Consider the following 17,914-nt stretch of genomic DNA (forward strand, 5'->3'; position numbering starts at 1 on the left):
CTGGGGGGAAAGTGTAGATGACTGGGGAAGGCAATGGTAAACCATCCCGTAAAAAGTCTGCCGCAAAAACGTTGTGAAAGCAACGTCACCCCAGAGTCGGAAACGACTGGTGCTTGCACAGGGGACTACCTTTACCTTTAAAGGGACAGAGGTTTGTTTTGGTTTTTTAGCAATCTGTTAGCAAGGTTAGTCTACATTGAGGGACTATACCTTTAAATGTTGAAAAAGACTATGCTACCAACTCACAACTATCATTTTGCTACCCCTCATTGCGTTTTCAAAGCAAGAGATGAGCAGAGGTGGTCGTGCCATTGCCTTCCTTTGTATAGCATCCCTGGTCTTCCATCCAAATACTAACCAGGGTTGACCCTGTGTAGCTTCCAAGCTCTGGCAAGCTCAGGCTAGTCTGGACTCTGCAGGCAGCTAAATGTTGAAAACATATCTGAATGTTTTAGGGGAGGGACGGTGGCTCAATGGTAGAGCATGTGCTTGGTAAGCAGAAGGTCTCAAGTTCAATCCCTGGCATCTCCAACTGAAAAAAAAAAGGGTCCAGGCAAGTAGGAGTGAAAAACCTCAGCTTGAGACCTCTGGAGAGCCACTGCCAGTCTGAGTAAACAATACTGACTTTGATGGACTGAGGGTCTGATTCAGTAGAAGGCAGCTTCATATGTTCATATGAATGAGTAGCATTCTGTTATGATTCCCCTCCCCTTCTACCTCAAACTTATTTCAGCTCTCCTTTTGATCTCCATCCATTTGTATTGTAACACAACTTCTGTTCCCAAACATGGTGAATACTGTGGAAGGTGGGTGCAGTAAAATGTAGTCAGGGGCAGGGTGGGAGACTTGAATATCTGCAAAAATATCCCTGTGACAGAATCCCTGAAGAACTGACCACATCTTGTGCTAGAATGTTTATTGTTCTAATCCCCAACATAAAACTAGAACATTGGACTCAACCTAAAATGATTTTGTATGGGGTTGGGGGTTGGATCAGCTTATTTTTGCCTTTCCGTCACCCAGGAGGAATTTCTGAGTGTCACCATGCCTCAATCTACGGACTCACATCTTAGCTTCTGGAACGTCTCATTTACAAACTGTGGCCTTCGGACATTCAAAGGTAACAATAAGAAGATACTGCTATTTGTGACTTTCTCCCCAAATGTGTGTACTGTATGCTTCAAGGGTGTTTTCTGGTCCCTGCACCTGATCAGCCATCCTCCTTGTTTTGCTATTGTTGCTGCCCTGAGGGACAGAGTTGCCATTCTTGGCAGTTCAAGTCTTTCCTCAGGGCCTCTGGAACCTCATTCTCTTCCTAGGGAGTAGAAGAAGACCCTGTTGGGGGCAGCAAGAAGACAACTAGATAGGATAGTGTGGTTAGCACCCTCTCACCTGTTAAGTGTCATTTCTTGTCTGTCTCCAGATTGCTACTCTCAGTGCAATTTCCCCCTTCTTCTCAGAAGTGCCACACTCAGTCTTACCCTCTCTCTCTGCTAGAGATGTAGTTAGAAACCTCTCTCTCTCCCTCCTCTTTCCTATCAAGTATATTAGTTCCTAAATAAACCTTTATCTACTCTTTAATCAGGTTGTGCACCATTGCTGTGTTAATTACTCTGCCAACATGCAGAAAGGGAGAAGGGGAACTCAGTGGATATGTATGATGAAAGTGATGGAAAACACACATGCGTATTAGGCCTTTGTTTTCTAGGCTCTTTCTAATCTATAACAAACACCTTCTTGGCTCTCAAAACAATATGGGGTCTGCCAATACAGAATCAACAAAGACAGCAGGGCATTGTACAGACTAGTGCGTAATTTAGCAGTAATCTGTATGCAGGGGGAACCGAGGTGTTAAAAACCTTGCCCTGTTTTCAACTATGAAAAGTTATAAAGCCTGCATTTGATAATGGGGAATTGGTGCAGGGCAGTGGCTAGCAAGTTGGCTGTGGATTTGAGAGATGCTGCCCACAATCCAGCCCACACCCCTGCATGGATTGCACTGTAGTGATTCACCGTACTGATTCTCTGAGACCAAAATAGCTGGGATTGAACATCTCGGTTGGAACAAGGATGCCTAATCGATCTGGTTAGGCCGCATCACCTAATGTGAGTCATGGCTAAATTGTTTAATTTTTTAACTGTTTTAATTGTTTTAAACTGGTTTGACTGCTCTACTATGCTGAAGCCACCCTGAGCCCATTATGAGAAAGGGTGGCCTATAAACCAACAAAAATAAATAATAAATTAATAAATAATTACACTCATTACGTCCTTGGACAGTGTCAGATTTTGAGGGCTGTGGTGCAAAACATCTGCAGTGGACCTGAGAATTACCTTGCACTTGGGGGGGGCATGGGGGCAGGATGCTATAACATCACTGGGGAAAGACTTGAACATCAACAAAGTTGTGTACCCAGAAGAAGCATCACACAATGCCCCTGCTAGGTATGCAACTGGAAGTAACATCAGAACAGAGGGAAAGAACAAGAGCTTGAGTAAAAAAAATAATATGGTTTAAAAAATCCTTCTTGAACTGAGGTTATGACCAGAAACAGGCATTCAGAAGAGTAAATGGAGTTCTTGCTTCAGGAAGGTGGCTTCTAAACTTTAAAAAATATATTAGCTGATGTCCCCATTTTGGGAGCTCTAGTCCACAAAATACTATGTTGGAATAAAACCTTGCTAGTCTTAATTCTGTTTATTTTTGCTGTAACCAAGGAGCACAGGTGCTCTCTGGATATGTAACAATACACAGAGAATAAAACACACTGGAGCATGACAACAGGGTGACAATTGTTTTGCTGGTTAGGAGGAAATTATGGATTGTTCCATTCATTTCCTTGAAGTTGTACCTGGTTCTATGGCAGTGAGGGTTGCCAGTCGCAAGGAGAAAAACTGTGCCTTTAAGAGTGGCTTGCTTACTGGGCTGTTATTTGCCAGGTGATTGTATTCACCTCCATTGCATGAAAAACTTCAGTTCCTCATTCCCATACATTAAGGCTCTATTAAATGGACATGACTTCTTTTTTCTCCAGGCAGCTGGCAACTCTAATAGCAATCTCATATAGCACCCTGAGGAGTATTTTATGGATATCTTTTTACATTGTTGAACTTAGTTTTATGCTGTTTTTATGCACTGGCTTGTTTTACTATTTATAATTTCATATTTGTTGTTTTTAAAGTAACATTTTTTTTTATTTGTGAGCTGTCTCGGGCAGTTCTCTGAAGAAAAAAGGTAAAGGTAGTCCCCTATGCAAGCACCAGTCATTTCCGACTCTGGGGTGATGTCGCATCACGTTTTCACAGCATGACTTTTTACGGAGTGGTTTGCCATTGTCTTCCCCAGTCATCTACACTTCCCCCCACCCCCCAGCAAGCAGGGTACTCATTTTACTGACCTTGGAAGGAGGGAAGGCTGAGTCAACCTTGAGCCAGCCACCTGAACCCAGCTTTCACTGGGATTAAACTCAGGTCATGAGCAGAGAGCTTGGATTGCAGTACTACAGCTTTACCACTCTGTGCCACGGGGCTGCTTTCTCTGAAGAAGGGGTATATAAATTAAAGAAAGAAACGTTGCTAGAACCACTTTATGCTCACATGTGAGGTTTTTCATTGCTGACTCTTCTGTGTCCCTCATCAGCGGTCTTCATCATCCTGTGGCTATCATTATGTCTTCCTGCTGAGTGTGAAGGCGCCAAAAAGGTCTCAGCATCCATGATTAAACAGTGGAGGAAAAACTACAAAAGTAAGGATAGACTCATTATGAGGGGGGGGAGGGGAAATGGGTTGCAGCAGCAGAAGTCTCGCTACTCTATATTTGGGGCTGTGGCTTAATGGTAGAGCATCTGCTTGGCAAGGGGAAGCTCCCAGGTTCAATCCCTGCAGTCTCCAGTTAAAGAATTGGAGTGATGTGAAAGATCTCTGCCTTGGGAGACCGTGGAGAGCCCCCATTCAATCAGAGTAGACAGTTCATATAATGCAGTGTTGGGTGTTCAACAGTGCATTTTGGGAATGGAATAGTTATTATTCTAAAATCACAGCTGTACCTAGAAAACAATTGGGTGTGTTAATCAGTCAAGAGACTATGCATCAAATGTTATTGTGCATCAAGAATAGGGAGGGGGAATGGAGTTGTGACCAATGAAAGATTGGTCATTGATGGAAGTTTAGTCATTGGTTAAAGTAGAACACAGAATGAGAACTGGAAGACTCCTTTTGTTTTTAAGAGCTTTAGAAGTTGGGTGTTATTTATGGATGATTCCCAACCACCTTGAGATCATGTGGATTGAGAGGATGGGAACTCTCAAGAAAACATTATGGAGATTCTTTAATTCAGAAATTCACAACCTATGGCCTCAAGCCTGCATTAACCACTACAAGGTTTCCCTCAGTGCCACAGAAGAGTATTTCACTTCCCCTTCTTCCATCCCCTAGGAGCTGAGTTGTCCCCTTCTTACTGAAATGGCTATTATACTGAACAAGGCAGAAATTCAACAAGAGATGCGGAGAAGCATCCCAAGGAGAAAGCTACACTTATTGACACCATAATGCCTCTGTTTAGCTAATGTGGTAAAAATGTGGGACCTGGGAGACTTGAGCTGAAATCCCCATTCTTCTACGAAACTTAATGCGACCAGTCAAGCTCTCTCAGCCTAGTCTACCTCACAGCATTGTTGTGAGAATAAAATGGAGAAAGGGAGATCCCTGTATGTTGCTCTGAGGTTCTTGGAGAGCTTTAAATGCGAGAGCACTATTTATATAATGCCATCACCAGGTGTGGTGTAGGGGTGTGCAAAAAAAAAATTCAGAAATAATCAGATTTGGAAATATATGGGGCCAAAATATTTGGAATACCGTATATTTCCGAATACCGGTAATCGGAATAGCCATATATACGGTAGATATATGACTATTTCCAAATATACGGCCCCATTATACCCTATGGGCCATTGAAATCAATAGCAAAATAGGGTATAGTGGAAGCCGCCTGGAGGGGAGGGGGTTTGAAGGAGAGCCCCCATATTTGCAGGGGACCTGCAGGGGACTCTCCCCTATGAACCCCCCAAGTCCCAAAAAGATTGGGCCAGGGGTTCCCATTCCAGGAGCACCCAAAGAGGGTGCCCCTGTCCCATCATTATACCCTATGGGCCATTGAAATCAATGGCAACATAGAGCATAATCAGAGGCTACAGGGGGGGAGGCAGAGGGTTTGAGAGAGAGCCCCCAAAACTGCAGGGGGCTCTCCCCTACAAAACCCCCAAGTCCCAAAAATATTGGGCCAGGGGGTCCCTGTCTTTGGGCTCCCCAAAAGGCCCATTGCCACCAATGCTGGGGAAAGCCCAATTAGCCACTTCCTCCACTATAATTGCTGTGGGGAAAGTGGCTCTGGTGGAGGGGGATTTGAGGGAGAGGCCCCAAAACTGCAGGGCAGCTTCAGGGGACTCCCCCACATGCGACCCCCCTGGCCCTAAAAGACTGCACCCATCTGTGGACACCCCAAAAGGAACACTGTTCCCAATAGTGAGAAAAAACCAATTAGAGCCACTTCCCCCACTGTAATTATCGTGGGAAAAGTGGCTTTGGGGAGCAGGGGGTTTTGAGGAGAGCCCCCCAAACTTCTGTGCAGCTTCAGGGCACTGTCCCACACAAAACCCACAAGGCCAAAAAAAAATTGGACCAGGGGGTCCAATTCCTGGGGCACCCAAAGCGAAACTTAACTTCACACCAGAGAATCCCTATAGGACCCAAATGCACTACATCCATCTATATACTCTATGAACCCTGCTGGCCTGGAACCAATATAAACCCAGTTGCCAACATCACTGCCACACAAAACACAATCTGCTCTGGCTGAAGCAAACCCAGATGCCAGCTCTCCAGCCCTGCCCCAAACAATGCAGGGAGAGCTGGCCAAGTACAACAGGCATGCTGGTTCTGGGTTTCTCACCCAGATGCCAGCTTCCCTGCCACAGAACACACAATCTACAGATGCCAGCTCTCCAGCCCTGCCTCAAATAACACAATTCTCAAACAAGAGAAGTGGTGGACCACACCTAGTTCCACATCATTCTGTATCTGACACAAAGCAGGAAGCATTTAGACTTACCTTGAGTGATGGATGGTTGGGTGGTCCAGGCTCTTTTGTGTTACCCAGGGCGCACCATGAGGAGGTGAGCCAGAGTTACACCTCAAATGAGGGAAATCACTGGGAGGGCCTCAGATTGTGTGAGAGGAAGGGAAACAATCCTTCTCTCTCAGCTCAGCAGCAGCACACCAGCTATCACTGTCCCATTAGAGGGACCTCAGCATTGGTATGGCTGCTGGCTGCCTATCATCATCACTGGCATCTCCCTCTTTCTTCCTCCTGCCCCTGAAAAAAAAAACTGGGTTATCCTGCTTGCGCCTGTGGGTTACAGCTGGGGCTGCAGTGGTCCTTTCAGTATTATTAGGCATGTGTGGATGGGGACTGGGGAAATTTGGATTGCTTTGCAGATTTTAAATCAGCATTCACTTTTGGTTTGGGGATGAGGGGGGGGGGTGCACTGCCAATCAATTTGTGAGTGACTTCCTGACCGTTAGAGCGGTTCCTCAGTGGAACAGGCTTCCTCAGGAGGTGGTGGACTCTCCTTCCTTGGAGGTTTTTAAACAGAGGCTAGATGGCCATCTGACAGCAATGAAGATCCTGTGAATTTAGGGGGAGGTATTTGTGAGTTTCCTGCATTGTGCAGGGGGTTGGACTAGATGACCCTGGAGGTCCCTTCCAACTCTATGATTCTATGAAGGAAGTGACGATATCATCATTGAGCTGCAAGTTATTCAACAAGGAAAACTGTCCTCCATCCCTGTAAGGTGTGTGTGTACATGTGTGTGTGGGGGGGGGGTTGCATTGCCATCCTGCTGTTAAAGGCACAGATGTCAAATGGACCAAGGAGGAAGTATAGCCTCAGAACAGCATGCAAGTTGGAGCCTAGTACAGTATTGATCTAAATAAGTTTTGCAGTTGGATGAAAACTTGGTTGAGTGTGTCCTCCCTCCAAGGATATGATTCTGCCTCTGACTCTGCAACGTTTTCTCTCTTTCTGCCTCACAGCCAAAGTGACTTTTGATCCCAACACAGCATATCCATGGTTCATCGTATCTGCAAACAAAACTTACGTGGAATCAGGAGACAGACGCCAAAATGTGCCAGACAATCCTGAACGATTCAATAACACTCCTGCTTTGCTGGGCCACCCTGGATTTACATCCGGGAAGCTTTACTGGGAGGTGGAGTACGGAGACCAGAGGGAGTGGGCAGTGGGGGTGGCCCTCGAGCGTGTGGACAGGAAGGTCTATCTCAGGCTTAGTCCAGAGGAGGGCATTTGGCAAAAGGGCCTCTGGTGGCTTCGAGCCCTGGAAAATCGTTCCCATGCACTTCCCGTACGCCCTGGGATCATTGGGATATTTTTGAATTACAAAGCAGGTACAGTGGCCTTTTACATACAGGGGAAACTGATTCTGAAAAGAGCCTCTTTCAACAGGGAGAAAGTGTTTCCTTTCTTCTATCTGGGTGGAGGTGTTCATCTCAAATTAATATAATGTATTACTTTAAAATCTAAAAAAAGAAAAATACAGTAGAAATCTATAAACTACCATTCATAACACACCAAAACACCAAGAATCCTTTAAAAAATCAGGATACTATAAAAGCAAGAGAGATTATTTTAAAACATTATAGAGCAGTAATAATTAAAAGCCACTGCAGTGTTCACAAACTATAAAGTCCTGCAGCTAAGCCTGATTTGAGACATTATATCAAGCTGTTATAAATCCTGGCTTGTGCCTATTAAACCCTGGGTTATGCCCTTCTTGCCTCTCTCCCACCTCCCTGCATCCTCCCTATACAAAATATCTCCTTGACCAGCCAACCACAAGGGGATTTGGTCATCATAACAGCCTACAATCAGCATACACAGTGTCATGAGCCCTGACGAGGAGGAGCTGGAAGGGTTAACAGACCTGGAAGAGTTGCCAGCCAGTTCCTCAGCTGAACAAACAGCAGCTGGCCCATCAATCACTCTCCAGGCACCAGTGTCAGCTGTTGACGATAAATCTCCTCCCATCTCAAGAGTTTGAAGCAGGCTCCAGAAAGAACTTTCAGAGCAAAGACATGAGGCATGCCGATGCTTCAGATCTCTCAGCACTGAGTTCTAGCAGAGTCACTGCCACCCGGGGAGCAGGCTGATTGAGACTCCCATATAGCTCCCACCCAGGACCTGATAACTTTGTGGAAGCAACAAGTCTATTCTCTGGCTTGCATCCATGCTCCTTCCTGATCATGACCTGCTTGATTTCCTTGGCACCCTGACCTTTTGGCTTTTGGACATTGACTTCCGATTCCGGTTTGTGATTCTGCATTGGTGACTTGGCTCCTGCTTGACATCCTGGACTTTGACCTTGGACTAGCTTTGGACTCCTGCCTGCCTGCACCCTGAGAACGTGACACACAGTGATTAACAAACTAGAAACCAACCATAGAGAGCCAGTTTGGTGTAGCGGTTAAGTGTGTGGACTCTTATCTGGGAGAACCGGGTTTGATTCCCCACTCCTTCACCTGCACCAGCTGGAATTTCCTTGGGTTAACCATAGCTATCACAGGAAGTTGTCCTTGAAACGGCAGCTGCTGTGAGAGCCCTCTCAGTCCCACCCAGCTCACAGGGTGTCTGTTGTGGGGGGGGGGGGGAAGATATAGGAGATTGTAAGCCGCTCTGAGTCTTCGATTCAGAGAGAAAGGCAGGGTATAAATCTGCAGTTGTCTTTTTCTTTTGCAATCCCAGTTTGCTGCCTAGGAACAAAAGCTGGTATTTTATCTCTCCTACAGCTTTAAAACTCCTTATTGCTGTTGGAGTTCTTGATTATCTACTTCCTTCAGTTACTTGGAATGGATGCCCTTTGTAGTTAGGTTTGTGTGGTTACATTTCTGGCAGTGATCTTGTGTCCATGAGAGGAGATAAACTGCCCTTCTAAATGAACAGACAGCTGAAGATATTCTTCCTGAAAACCAATTTTTTCCTATTTAACCTTTGAAAGATTTCCCCCCTTTAATTCCCATTTACAAATGAGGGTATTTCAGAAGGAACACGGAAGGAACATTGACACAGAGGGAAAAACTGTAAACTCTGCATTGAAAAACAACCATGTTTATGGCTTTTGTATTGTATATCATTACCTATCCATCCTATTCTCCCTCCCCATCTACCCTATGTCATCTTCAGAAATAAAACATATCTTTTGGCTTGCATTGCATGAGTTATTTGTATTATGGGATGGTATTGCAGTATTCATAACACATTTGGACTAATGTGGCTGCTGCATGTTCAGTCAAACTTGATTAAACCCAGAGGTTCTGTGCTACTGCCCAGGCACCCCTGCATTCTTTGAAAGCCAATGATAATAAGAACATTGACTTTTTGGTGCAATGCTTTTGAATGGGGAGGGACGGTGGCTCAGTGGTAGAGCATCTGCTTGGGAAGCAGAAGGTCCCAGGTTCAATCTCTGGCATCTCCAAAAAAAAAAAGGGTCCAGGCAAATAGGTGTGAAAAACCTCAGCTTGAGACCCTGGAGAGCCGCTGCCAGTCTGAGTAGACAATACTGACTTTGATGGACCGAGGGTCTGATTCAGTATAAGGCAGCTTCATATGTTCATATGTTCAATGCTGACAACACTTTGCACACAAGGTGGTGATCTTGTTTCAGTCCTTAAAGCAGTTCTGTAAGGTAGGCTGTTATATCCACATACTGCAGATTAGAGGAGAGGAACGGAAGCTGAGAGAAGGTAACTTGCCTGAGTCCTTGAAGTAAATTCATAGCAGAGGTGATATTCAAATTGGAGGACTTCCTCTTTCATAGCTTTGGCTCTAAAGCTGCTATGCTATTATCTTCTGGGCATGGAACAGGGGTGGTGGTGGGGAGGTATTTGTGAATTTTCTGCATTGTGCAGGGAGTTGGACTAGATCAGTGGTTCCCAATCTTTTTGGCACCAGGGACCGGTTTTGTGGAAGACAATTCTTCCACAGACCGGTGGGGGGTATGCTGGAGTTTTTGCGACCCCAGGTTGCCCCTCCACCCTGTCCCTACCCCCCATGGGGGTCTTTAAATGAGGGGTATGTGAAGGTTGCTGCCGCAATACCCCTTCTGCCCACCCAGAACCCGGGCAGATGAAAGAGGTGGTGCTTCGGAGCTAGGCTATGCTGCCTCTGTAGTCCGCCCAGGTTCCAGGCAGGCAAAAGGGGTGGCGAGGCTGCTCTGCCTCTTTTGGGGAAAGGGTCGGCAGGACTGCTCTGCCTCTGTTTGTTAACAGGCCACGGACTGGGACTGGTCCATGGCCGGGGGTTGGGGACCCCTGGACTAGATGACCCTAGAAGTCCCATTGAACTCTATGATTCTGTGAAAGATGTGTCAATGATAAGACCAGTAATGCAGATGAATAACTTGCCCATTATCCCCTCCCATGTGTGGTGAGCACCCACAGGAAAATACTGGAGAATTCCCTGGCACAGTTCACAGCGGGTGGTGGTCAATCCCAGCTCAGCATTCTGCATGAACCTCCCTTAGGATTGATCTTCTGCCTTGAGCCAGGGTTCCATGGCAGAACAACTGAGAATACTCTGTCACTGTTAATACTTGATGCCATTTGTTAAACTGAAAGCTTAATTCAGACATCCCATGAAACCAGGGCCATTTTTTGTAGGAAAAGCCCAGCAGGAACTCATTTGCATATTGGGCCACATCCCCTGATGTCACCACTGATTCTACAGAGTCAGACCATTGGTCTACCAAAAACAGCATTGCCGAATGAGTTGCAGTGGCTCCTCAAGGGTCTCGGGTAGAGGCCCATAACCTATGAGCTGAGCCTCTTCACTGGAGATGTCAGAGACTGAAGCAGGACCTTCTGCATATGAAGCAGATGTTCTACAGCTTAACCACAGCCCCACCCGGAATAAGGAACCACCCTGTGCACATCTCCCATCCAGCCCTGTTCCCTGACCATGCCCAGAGCTTATGTATGTGAAGATTCTATAGTCAGCTGACCACCTCTAAGTCACATGAGACTCCAGGTTACCTACTCACATCATAGCATCACAAACAACATTATGACAGGGTGAGAGTGTTTTTTAAATTCCATGCATCTGTCCCTGGAATAACTTGGCAACTGAATTATATCAGGTTCATATGATAGTTGCAAAATTGTACCTGTTGCCTTTTACAGGCTAACGGTGAGACTAAATGTTAATAAGAACCCTGAATTATGTATGCCGCAAATAGGTGATGTTTCCTTAGTTCTCCCACTGAAGTGGAAAAGGATTCTGTTTCCCTCCACAGGCTGCATCATTCCACCTAACAGGAGGCTCCACTATTTTACAGATAGTTTCCGAGTAGGGCAAACACCTTCCCTTTGTCCCTGTACATTTATAATATCTGCTGGAGACATAGACATTTGGTGTTTGGGTGTGAGGGGCAGGTTATGAAAGGAGAATTCTCAGGGACAGAAAGGAGAGAGATGATTGGCTGTTGAGAACAGATGCTGATGATACGGGAGTCATTCAGACCTATAAATAGCTTGAAGGAGCAACAACAGGAACCAGTCTCAGCAGAGGCTTCACATGCCAAGTAAGGGAGAAGACAAAGACAGCAACCTCAAGAGAAGCAGCGCAAGTGGGTACCATGCCTGCACGGAAGCAAGGTCTTCCTGAGAGGAAGGCATGTTGTGGAAAGGAAAAAAAAGTGACTGATGTCACAAAGGGGCGAACGATGGTGACACGATCTATGCAAAGGGAGAAGGCAAAAGGGCAGAATCTTTGCGACACAGTGAAGAGCCTTCCAAATCTCTCTGGGATCCTCATCCAAGCTATCAACTTGTGTAAGTCAGCCAAAGGCCTCAGCTTTACCGAGCTGAAAGAACTGCTGGGGGCCAAGGGCTACGACGTGAGCAGATATTGCCCCAGCATCAAGAAGCAGCTGAAGTCCCTAGCATCCAAAGGTGCCTTAATGAGGATGAGTCACAAGGCTGGCTCCACATTTTTTGTGATCAGGAAGCACCAAAGAAAGGAGGTTGCCACCCAAGCATCTGAGAAAATGGTGAGAACACAGAAAATGGGAGCAAAGAGAACAAATTCCCAACCTGCTCCTAAGAAGATGAAGGGGGCGGCAGCACAAGCAAAGAGCTGTGGCCTCAAGGCTGCAGGGGTGAGTAGAAAGGTCCAGAGACCCAACAAGAAATGGAAACCAGGAAAAAAGCAACTGAGACAACCCCCCCGCCAAAGCAGCCTTGCAAAGACGTTCCAGAGACCCATCAAGAAAACCGTTTCTACTGTGAAAGGGTCCAGTAGTTCTGCTACCAACACTGTGCCTGCTACAATAAAGCCCCGCTATTCCAGGAGTAAGCCTGCATCTTTTAGGAAGACAGTGAGATACCTCAGAAGCACAACTGCAAATGCAGCAAAGAAATCAGGAAGTGCCACCAGCAGGGCTGGTTCTAAAAGATCAGGAGATTCCAGTAATGGTGTCAGAGTTTCTAAGAAAGGGCTGGGAGGTACCTACAGTCATACTGCACCCAATCTGAAGATATCTAAATACTCCAGGAGTAAAAACTCCATCCGTATGTAAAAAAAGAGAAGATCCAGGGGAAAAATATAACGGGGCCAAATACCAAAGCAGGTGGTCTTAGAGAATGATTTCTTTTTTTAAAAAATTAGTCATATACATACTCAATAAAAGAGGACTAGAAAAAGTCCAAGTCGTTGCTCAGCAATGGATGATCTTGTGATCAAAAGCCTGATTTTGTGTTTATGCATAGATGTTTGTTTCCAATTCAATATCTTAGTTCCTGCATGACACTATATAAAAAGTCTTCCTTGGGAGCTGGTGGGCTCTTCTTTGGACATCTTTAAGTGGGGACTAGATGACTATTTGACAACAATGCAGATGCTGTGAATTTAGGCAGATGAAAGGGAGGGCAGGAAGGGATGAGCCAGTGTTCAGCTTTCGTAGCCGTTTCTTGCATGCCCACCTGATCACCATTTTGTTGATCACCACTTTGAGGGCAGGAAAGAATATTCTTCCAGGACAGATTGGCCCAGAGATCCTGGTGTTTTTGTTTGCCTTCCACTGGGCATAGGTCAGGGGTCCCTGGGGGAATGGGAGAAGGGTAGTTGTGAATTTCCTGCTTTGCATAGGGGGTCGGACTAGATAACCATTCCAATTTTCCTTTCATTTAATGTTACCAACAGCTGTCTTCCTCACTCAGACTCTATTGATTGGTCAGGAACAGCAGGTGCAACTGCAGGTGCTGCTAATTAAATCCTGGAAACTAAAACTGCAATATCAGGACAAAGATCCCAGAAAAACAGACAAGCTTGGTGTTCATCACCTTCTACATCTTTCCGACAAATTACGAGAGCAATTTGGTTGCAATATTAAATGTCCCAAGATGTCCAAAGTCAACTCTTTCCCCTTCTCATCCACAATCATTGCTTCTTAAGAACAAAGTATGTAAAAGATATTAGAGGAGGGCAAAGTATATAAATATAAAACAATGAAATATTTCTCAAAATCCAGTGTTCTCTCTTGGTACAACTTCTAGCAAGTAAACACAAATCAACAAGAAGGTTCAGCAAGATAATACGGTAACGTAAAGTGTGCGGTTTAGTTGCAATTGACTCGGGATTTTCAAGGCAAGAGATGAGCAGATGTAGTTTGCCACTGCTGTCCTTGGCAGTCTCCCTTCCAACTACTATTGCTCAGCTTCCAAATTCTGACAAGATCAGACTAGTTTTGAGTTCAAGGTAAAAAAGGTAAAAGTAGTTCCCTGTGCAAGCACCAGTCATTTCCGACTCTGGGGTGACATTGCTTTCACAACATTTTCACTGCAGTCTTTTTACGGGTTGGTTTGCCATTGCCTTCCCCAGTCATCTACACTTTGCCCCCAGCAAGCTGGGTACTCATTTTACCGACCTCAGAAGGATGGAAGGCTGAGTCAACCTGAACCCAGCTACTGCTGGGATCGAAGTCAAGTCGTGAGCAGAGCAGAGTTATATCATGTTAAAGCAGACAGAGCAAGCAGATTCAGCTCCCTGTTTTTAGGAGAAAAATTCTTGTTTTTTAATGAAATCCTTTGGCATCTGTTATAAAATCATAAATGCTTTATATCTATGACCTCCACTTTCCTCTTCTCATCCACACCTTCCATAAGGTGCAGGAATGAAAACACTTTTAAGCAGCAGTCAACTGAAAATACATTATTAGTGACTGACTGCTCAAGTCATCATATTTTTTTTCTTCCTCTGAAAGCCTTAGAGCCTCTCAAAGAAAATTTGGAATGTATTCTTAAAACATTATCACTTTGCCTTCATTGTACACCAATTAATATTCAGGATACGAATATAGAAATGTGTAGCCTTGTTCACATATCGTAATGAACACATGAACATGTATGAGCATGCCCCGGTTTGTAAGAAACAGCCAACTTTACCAATGAAACCAGAGACCAGTACTTGGATCAGCGTGGAGTTTCAGTCACATATTGAGCTGTACATGCATTGAACATAACCGGAGAATTACTCAATGCATGTATAACAAATGCATACTGTACACAGATTGTATGTGGATTCACTGTAACTTGTGAACAAGGCTACTATAGTATTAAGTCCTTTTCCTCTAGTACACTAGTGGACATATACACCTTTACAGAACAGTCTTAGAATACACAGGTTTCCTAAATGCCAGCTGCCCGAACTAGATAGATCCAAGTGGGTAGCTGTGTTGGTCTGAAGCAACAGAACAAAGCAGTGGCACCTGTAAGATTTATGGTAAATGCTAAAAACATTTCCATGACTCTACATACCAACTCACTGCCCACTCTCTATATTTAGGATTGCTTGCCATTCCATTTTTGTCTGATGAAGTCTGCTTAGAGCATATGAAAGCTTACATTCTGAATAAAACTTAGTTGGTCTTAAAGGTGTGACTTGTCTGCTGCTTTGTTCAGCTGCCCAAACTGTTTGGTGATTGTTTTCTCATTCTAACCCTGTGGTTGTTATCCTTTAATTGGCTACCAAACTCTCCCCTGATATACAGCATTGTCTTCAAATGCCCCTTCTTATTTAAAGTCTTTATATGCCCTTTCCCCATCAATTTATTTTATTTATTTTTATCTTATTTATTTAATTCATACCCTGGCCTGTCCCATGAGTGGGCTCAGGGAGGCTTGCCACAGAAACCCATCAAAACAATGAAAACAGTAAAACAATCAACCACAGCGCCTGACTTACCTTCCCACCTAAAAAATAAAGCAACCCTGACCCTCAGTTAATGCAAAACTATATTTTTTAAAGAGACTAACAATATCATTTTACCTCAAAATAATACCCTCTGGATGAAATTAACTGCCCTGACCTGGACAGCCCTGGGCAGCCCAATCTCATCAGATCTCCAATGCTAAGAGCTTCCATCCTAGACCCTTGCCAGTCTGGCTTCCATCCGGGCCATGGGATGGAGACAGTGCTGGTCGCCTTGGCAGATGACCTCCAGCAGCACCTGGATCGAGGTGGCGTAGCGGTGCTGATGTTGTTAGATCTGTCGGCAGCGTTTGATACAGTCGACCATCAGCTACTGATCCACCGCCTCACCGACATAGGGGTTAGGGGGTTGGCCTTACAATGGCTTTCCTCCTTCCTCAACAAACGGGGACAAAGGGTGGCAATTGGGGGTGAGCTGTCCCAGGGGCGCACCCTAGAATGTGGGGTGCCTCAGGGAGCAATTCTCTCCCCGATGTTATTTAACATCTACATGCGCCCCCTTGTCCAGATTGCCCGGAGGTATGGGCTTGGGTGTCATCAATATGCAGATGACACCCAGCTCTATCTGCTAATGGATGGCCGACCTGACTGCGTCCCAGGGAACCTGGACCAGGCATTACAGGCCGTGGCAACTTGGCTTAGGCTGAGTGGGTTGAAGTTGAACCCGACGAAGACTGAGGTCCTTTGCGCGGGCCGCGGCGCTCTGGGGAGGGAAATACCTCTCCCAGTTTTTGACGGTGTGCCGCTGAAAGCGGCGCACCAGGTCAAGAGCTTGGGAGTCCTGCTGGAGCCTTCAATATCAATGGAGGCCCAGATAGCAGCCACTGCCAAGTCGGCATTTTTTCATCTCAAGCGGGCAAATGAGGTATAGATGGATAATAACCTGAAGGCTTGAGCTTTGAACTTCAGGGGAAAAGAACCACAATTACAAATGCACAGGAACTGTGTAGCTTTTATGAAGAACATAAAGAATTTGCACCATGATGGATTACAAATTATTGTCTTGGAATGTGAATGGACTAAATTCACCACAAAAAAGAAGGGCAATGTTTCATTGGATTAAAAAGCAAAATTGTAATATAGTTTCTTTACAAGAAGTGCACATTAAACTAAAGGATTATAAATTTTTATGGAATAAACAACTGGGACTAGAATTTTATTCATTGGCTGAACAGAAGAAAAGGGGAGTGATTTTTTATATTAAACAAGAATTGGAGCGAAAATTAGTGTTTAAAGACAAAGATGAAAGATTTGTTGCAGGAGAAATTATATTAAATGCAAAAAAAAAGTTGTTATTGGGACTGTATGCACCAAATGGTACAAAGGATGCTTTTTTTAAAGACATGACACAACAATTTGATGAACTGACTTATGATCAAGTTTTGATAATGGGGGACTTTAATGGAACCATTAAGAATACACTGGATAGGTCAAGGGGGGAATTAATAATAAAAAAGGAAAAATGCCAAAATCTTTTTTTGAGTTGATCAAACAAAAAAAAAAATTGGAGGATATATGGAGGAAATTTAATCCTGAAGTGCGGGACTACACCTTTTTTTCAGCAAGACATAAAACTTTTTCCAGAATTGACATGTTGTGGGGCACTAAAGATTTAGGTCTTATAACAAGGAAAATAGAGATTTTACCTAAAATTGGGGCAGATCACAACCCAATAATGTGGATTACAAAATTGTCTAAGAAGTTAAGAAGATGGAGATTGAATGAAGATTTACTACAGAATAAAGAAATAGTGACATCCCTAGAAAATGAAACTAAAGCTTTCTTTCAAATGAATGACAGAGGATATAGAATTTCAGACAGTCTGGGATGCCTACAAAGCAGTAATGAGAGGAATATTGATTATTTTGAATAATAAATATAAGAGAGCAAAAGAAAAACAGTTGTTGGACATTCAAAATGAAATGTAAAAAAAGAAGGGGAGTTGAGAATAAGGCCAGTGAAAAAGAAAATTATAAGGGAAATTACAATACTACAAATGCAAATGAGACATTTGTTAAATAAAGAATTGGAATGGAATTTGAAAAGATTGCAGCAGAAATCTTTTGAGGGTGCAAACAAACCTGGAAAATATATGGCTTGGCAACTGAAGAAAAAGAGAGAAAATAAAATTATTAATAAAATTGTGGTAGATGGAAGAGAGGTGGTTAACCAAGAGGGAATAAAAAGAGATTTTTTTAAGTATTATGCCAAGTTGTTTAAAGGTGTTAAAATAAAGATAGAAAAGATGGATGAGTATTTAAAAAAGATAAAAATAGAACCCTTAACAGAAAATATGCGAAAAGTTTTGAATGATCCAATTGAAAAAATAGAAATTGAAGCAGCAGTTAACACAATGAAAAATGGAAAGGCACCTGGGCCAGATGGATATACAGCTAAATACTTTAAAACCTTTAAAGAGGAGTTAATACCGAAATTGCAGAAGTTGATGAACATGATAAGAATAAAAGGGAAAATACCAAACACATGGAAGGAAGCTGTTATTTCGTTGATTCCAAAGGAAGATAGAGATGTCACGAATGTAAAAAAATTACAGACCAGTTTTGCTATTAAATAATGAC

At 44.1% G+C, this 17,914-nt stretch overlaps 2 protein-coding genes across 3 annotated transcripts; both read left to right on the forward strand.

The window, feature by feature from the left end:
- Positions 1–1,027: 1,027 nt before the first annotated feature.
- On the forward strand, positions 1,028–9,279 carry LOC132572341 (thaicobrin-like). 2 transcript variants are annotated; one of them, XM_060239261.1, is made up of 3 exons: positions 1,028–1,120; positions 3,641–3,745; positions 7,091–9,279. In XM_060239261.1, the coding sequence occupies exons 1-3, from the start codon at positions 1,045–1,047 to the stop codon at positions 7,576–7,578; spliced, it is 669 nt and encodes a 222-aa protein (XP_060095244.1). In that variant the 5' UTR covers positions 1,028–1,044; the 3' UTR covers positions 7,579–9,279. The 2 variants fall into 2 exon arrangements, with proteins under 2 accessions (XP_060095244.1, XP_060095245.1); XM_060239262.1 differs by lacking the exon at positions 3,641–3,745 and having other exon boundaries at positions 7,091–7,603.
- Positions 9,280–11,586: 2,307 nt separating this feature from the next.
- On the forward strand, positions 11,587–12,645 carry LOC132571976 (uncharacterized). Its single transcript, XM_060238768.1, has 2 exons — positions 11,587–12,117; positions 12,442–12,645. The coding sequence occupies exons 1-2, from the start codon at positions 11,704–11,706 to the stop codon at positions 12,643–12,645; spliced, it is 618 nt and encodes a 205-aa protein (XP_060094751.1). The 5' UTR covers positions 11,587–11,703.
- Positions 12,646–17,914: the final 5,269 nt, after the last annotated feature.

Source organism: Heteronotia binoei, chromosome 5, assembly GCF_032191835.1.
Source record: "Heteronotia binoei isolate CCM8104 ecotype False Entrance Well chromosome 5, APGP_CSIRO_Hbin_v1, whole genome shotgun sequence".
In the NCBI taxonomy this organism is placed as follows: Eukaryota; Metazoa; Chordata; class Lepidosauria; order Squamata; family Gekkonidae; genus Heteronotia; species Heteronotia binoei.

What these genes read in the sequence shown, in the direction of transcription:
- LOC132571976 (XM_060238768.1), top strand. Translation starts at nt 11,704, where the DNA reads ATGCCTGCACGGAAGCAAGGTCTTCCTGAGAGGAAGGCATGTTGTGGA. An exon ending in CCCAAGCATCTGAGAAAATG is followed by an intron (nt 12,118 to 12,441) that starts GTGAGAACACAG and finishes TCTTTTAGGAAG; the next exon opens with ACAGTGAGATACCTCAGAAG.
- LOC132572341 (XM_060239261.1), top strand. Translation starts at nt 1,045, where the DNA reads ATGCCTCAATCTACGGACTCACATCTTAGCTTCTGGAACGTCTCATTT. An exon ending in TGGCCTTCGGACATTCAAAG is followed by an intron (nt 1,121 to 3,640) that starts GTAACAATAAGA and finishes GTCCCTCATCAG; the next exon opens with CGGTCTTCATCATCCTGTGG. An exon ending in GTGGAGGAAAAACTACAAAA is followed by an intron (nt 3,746 to 7,090) that starts GTAAGGATAGAC and finishes TCTGCCTCACAG; the next exon opens with CCAAAGTGACTTTTGATCCC.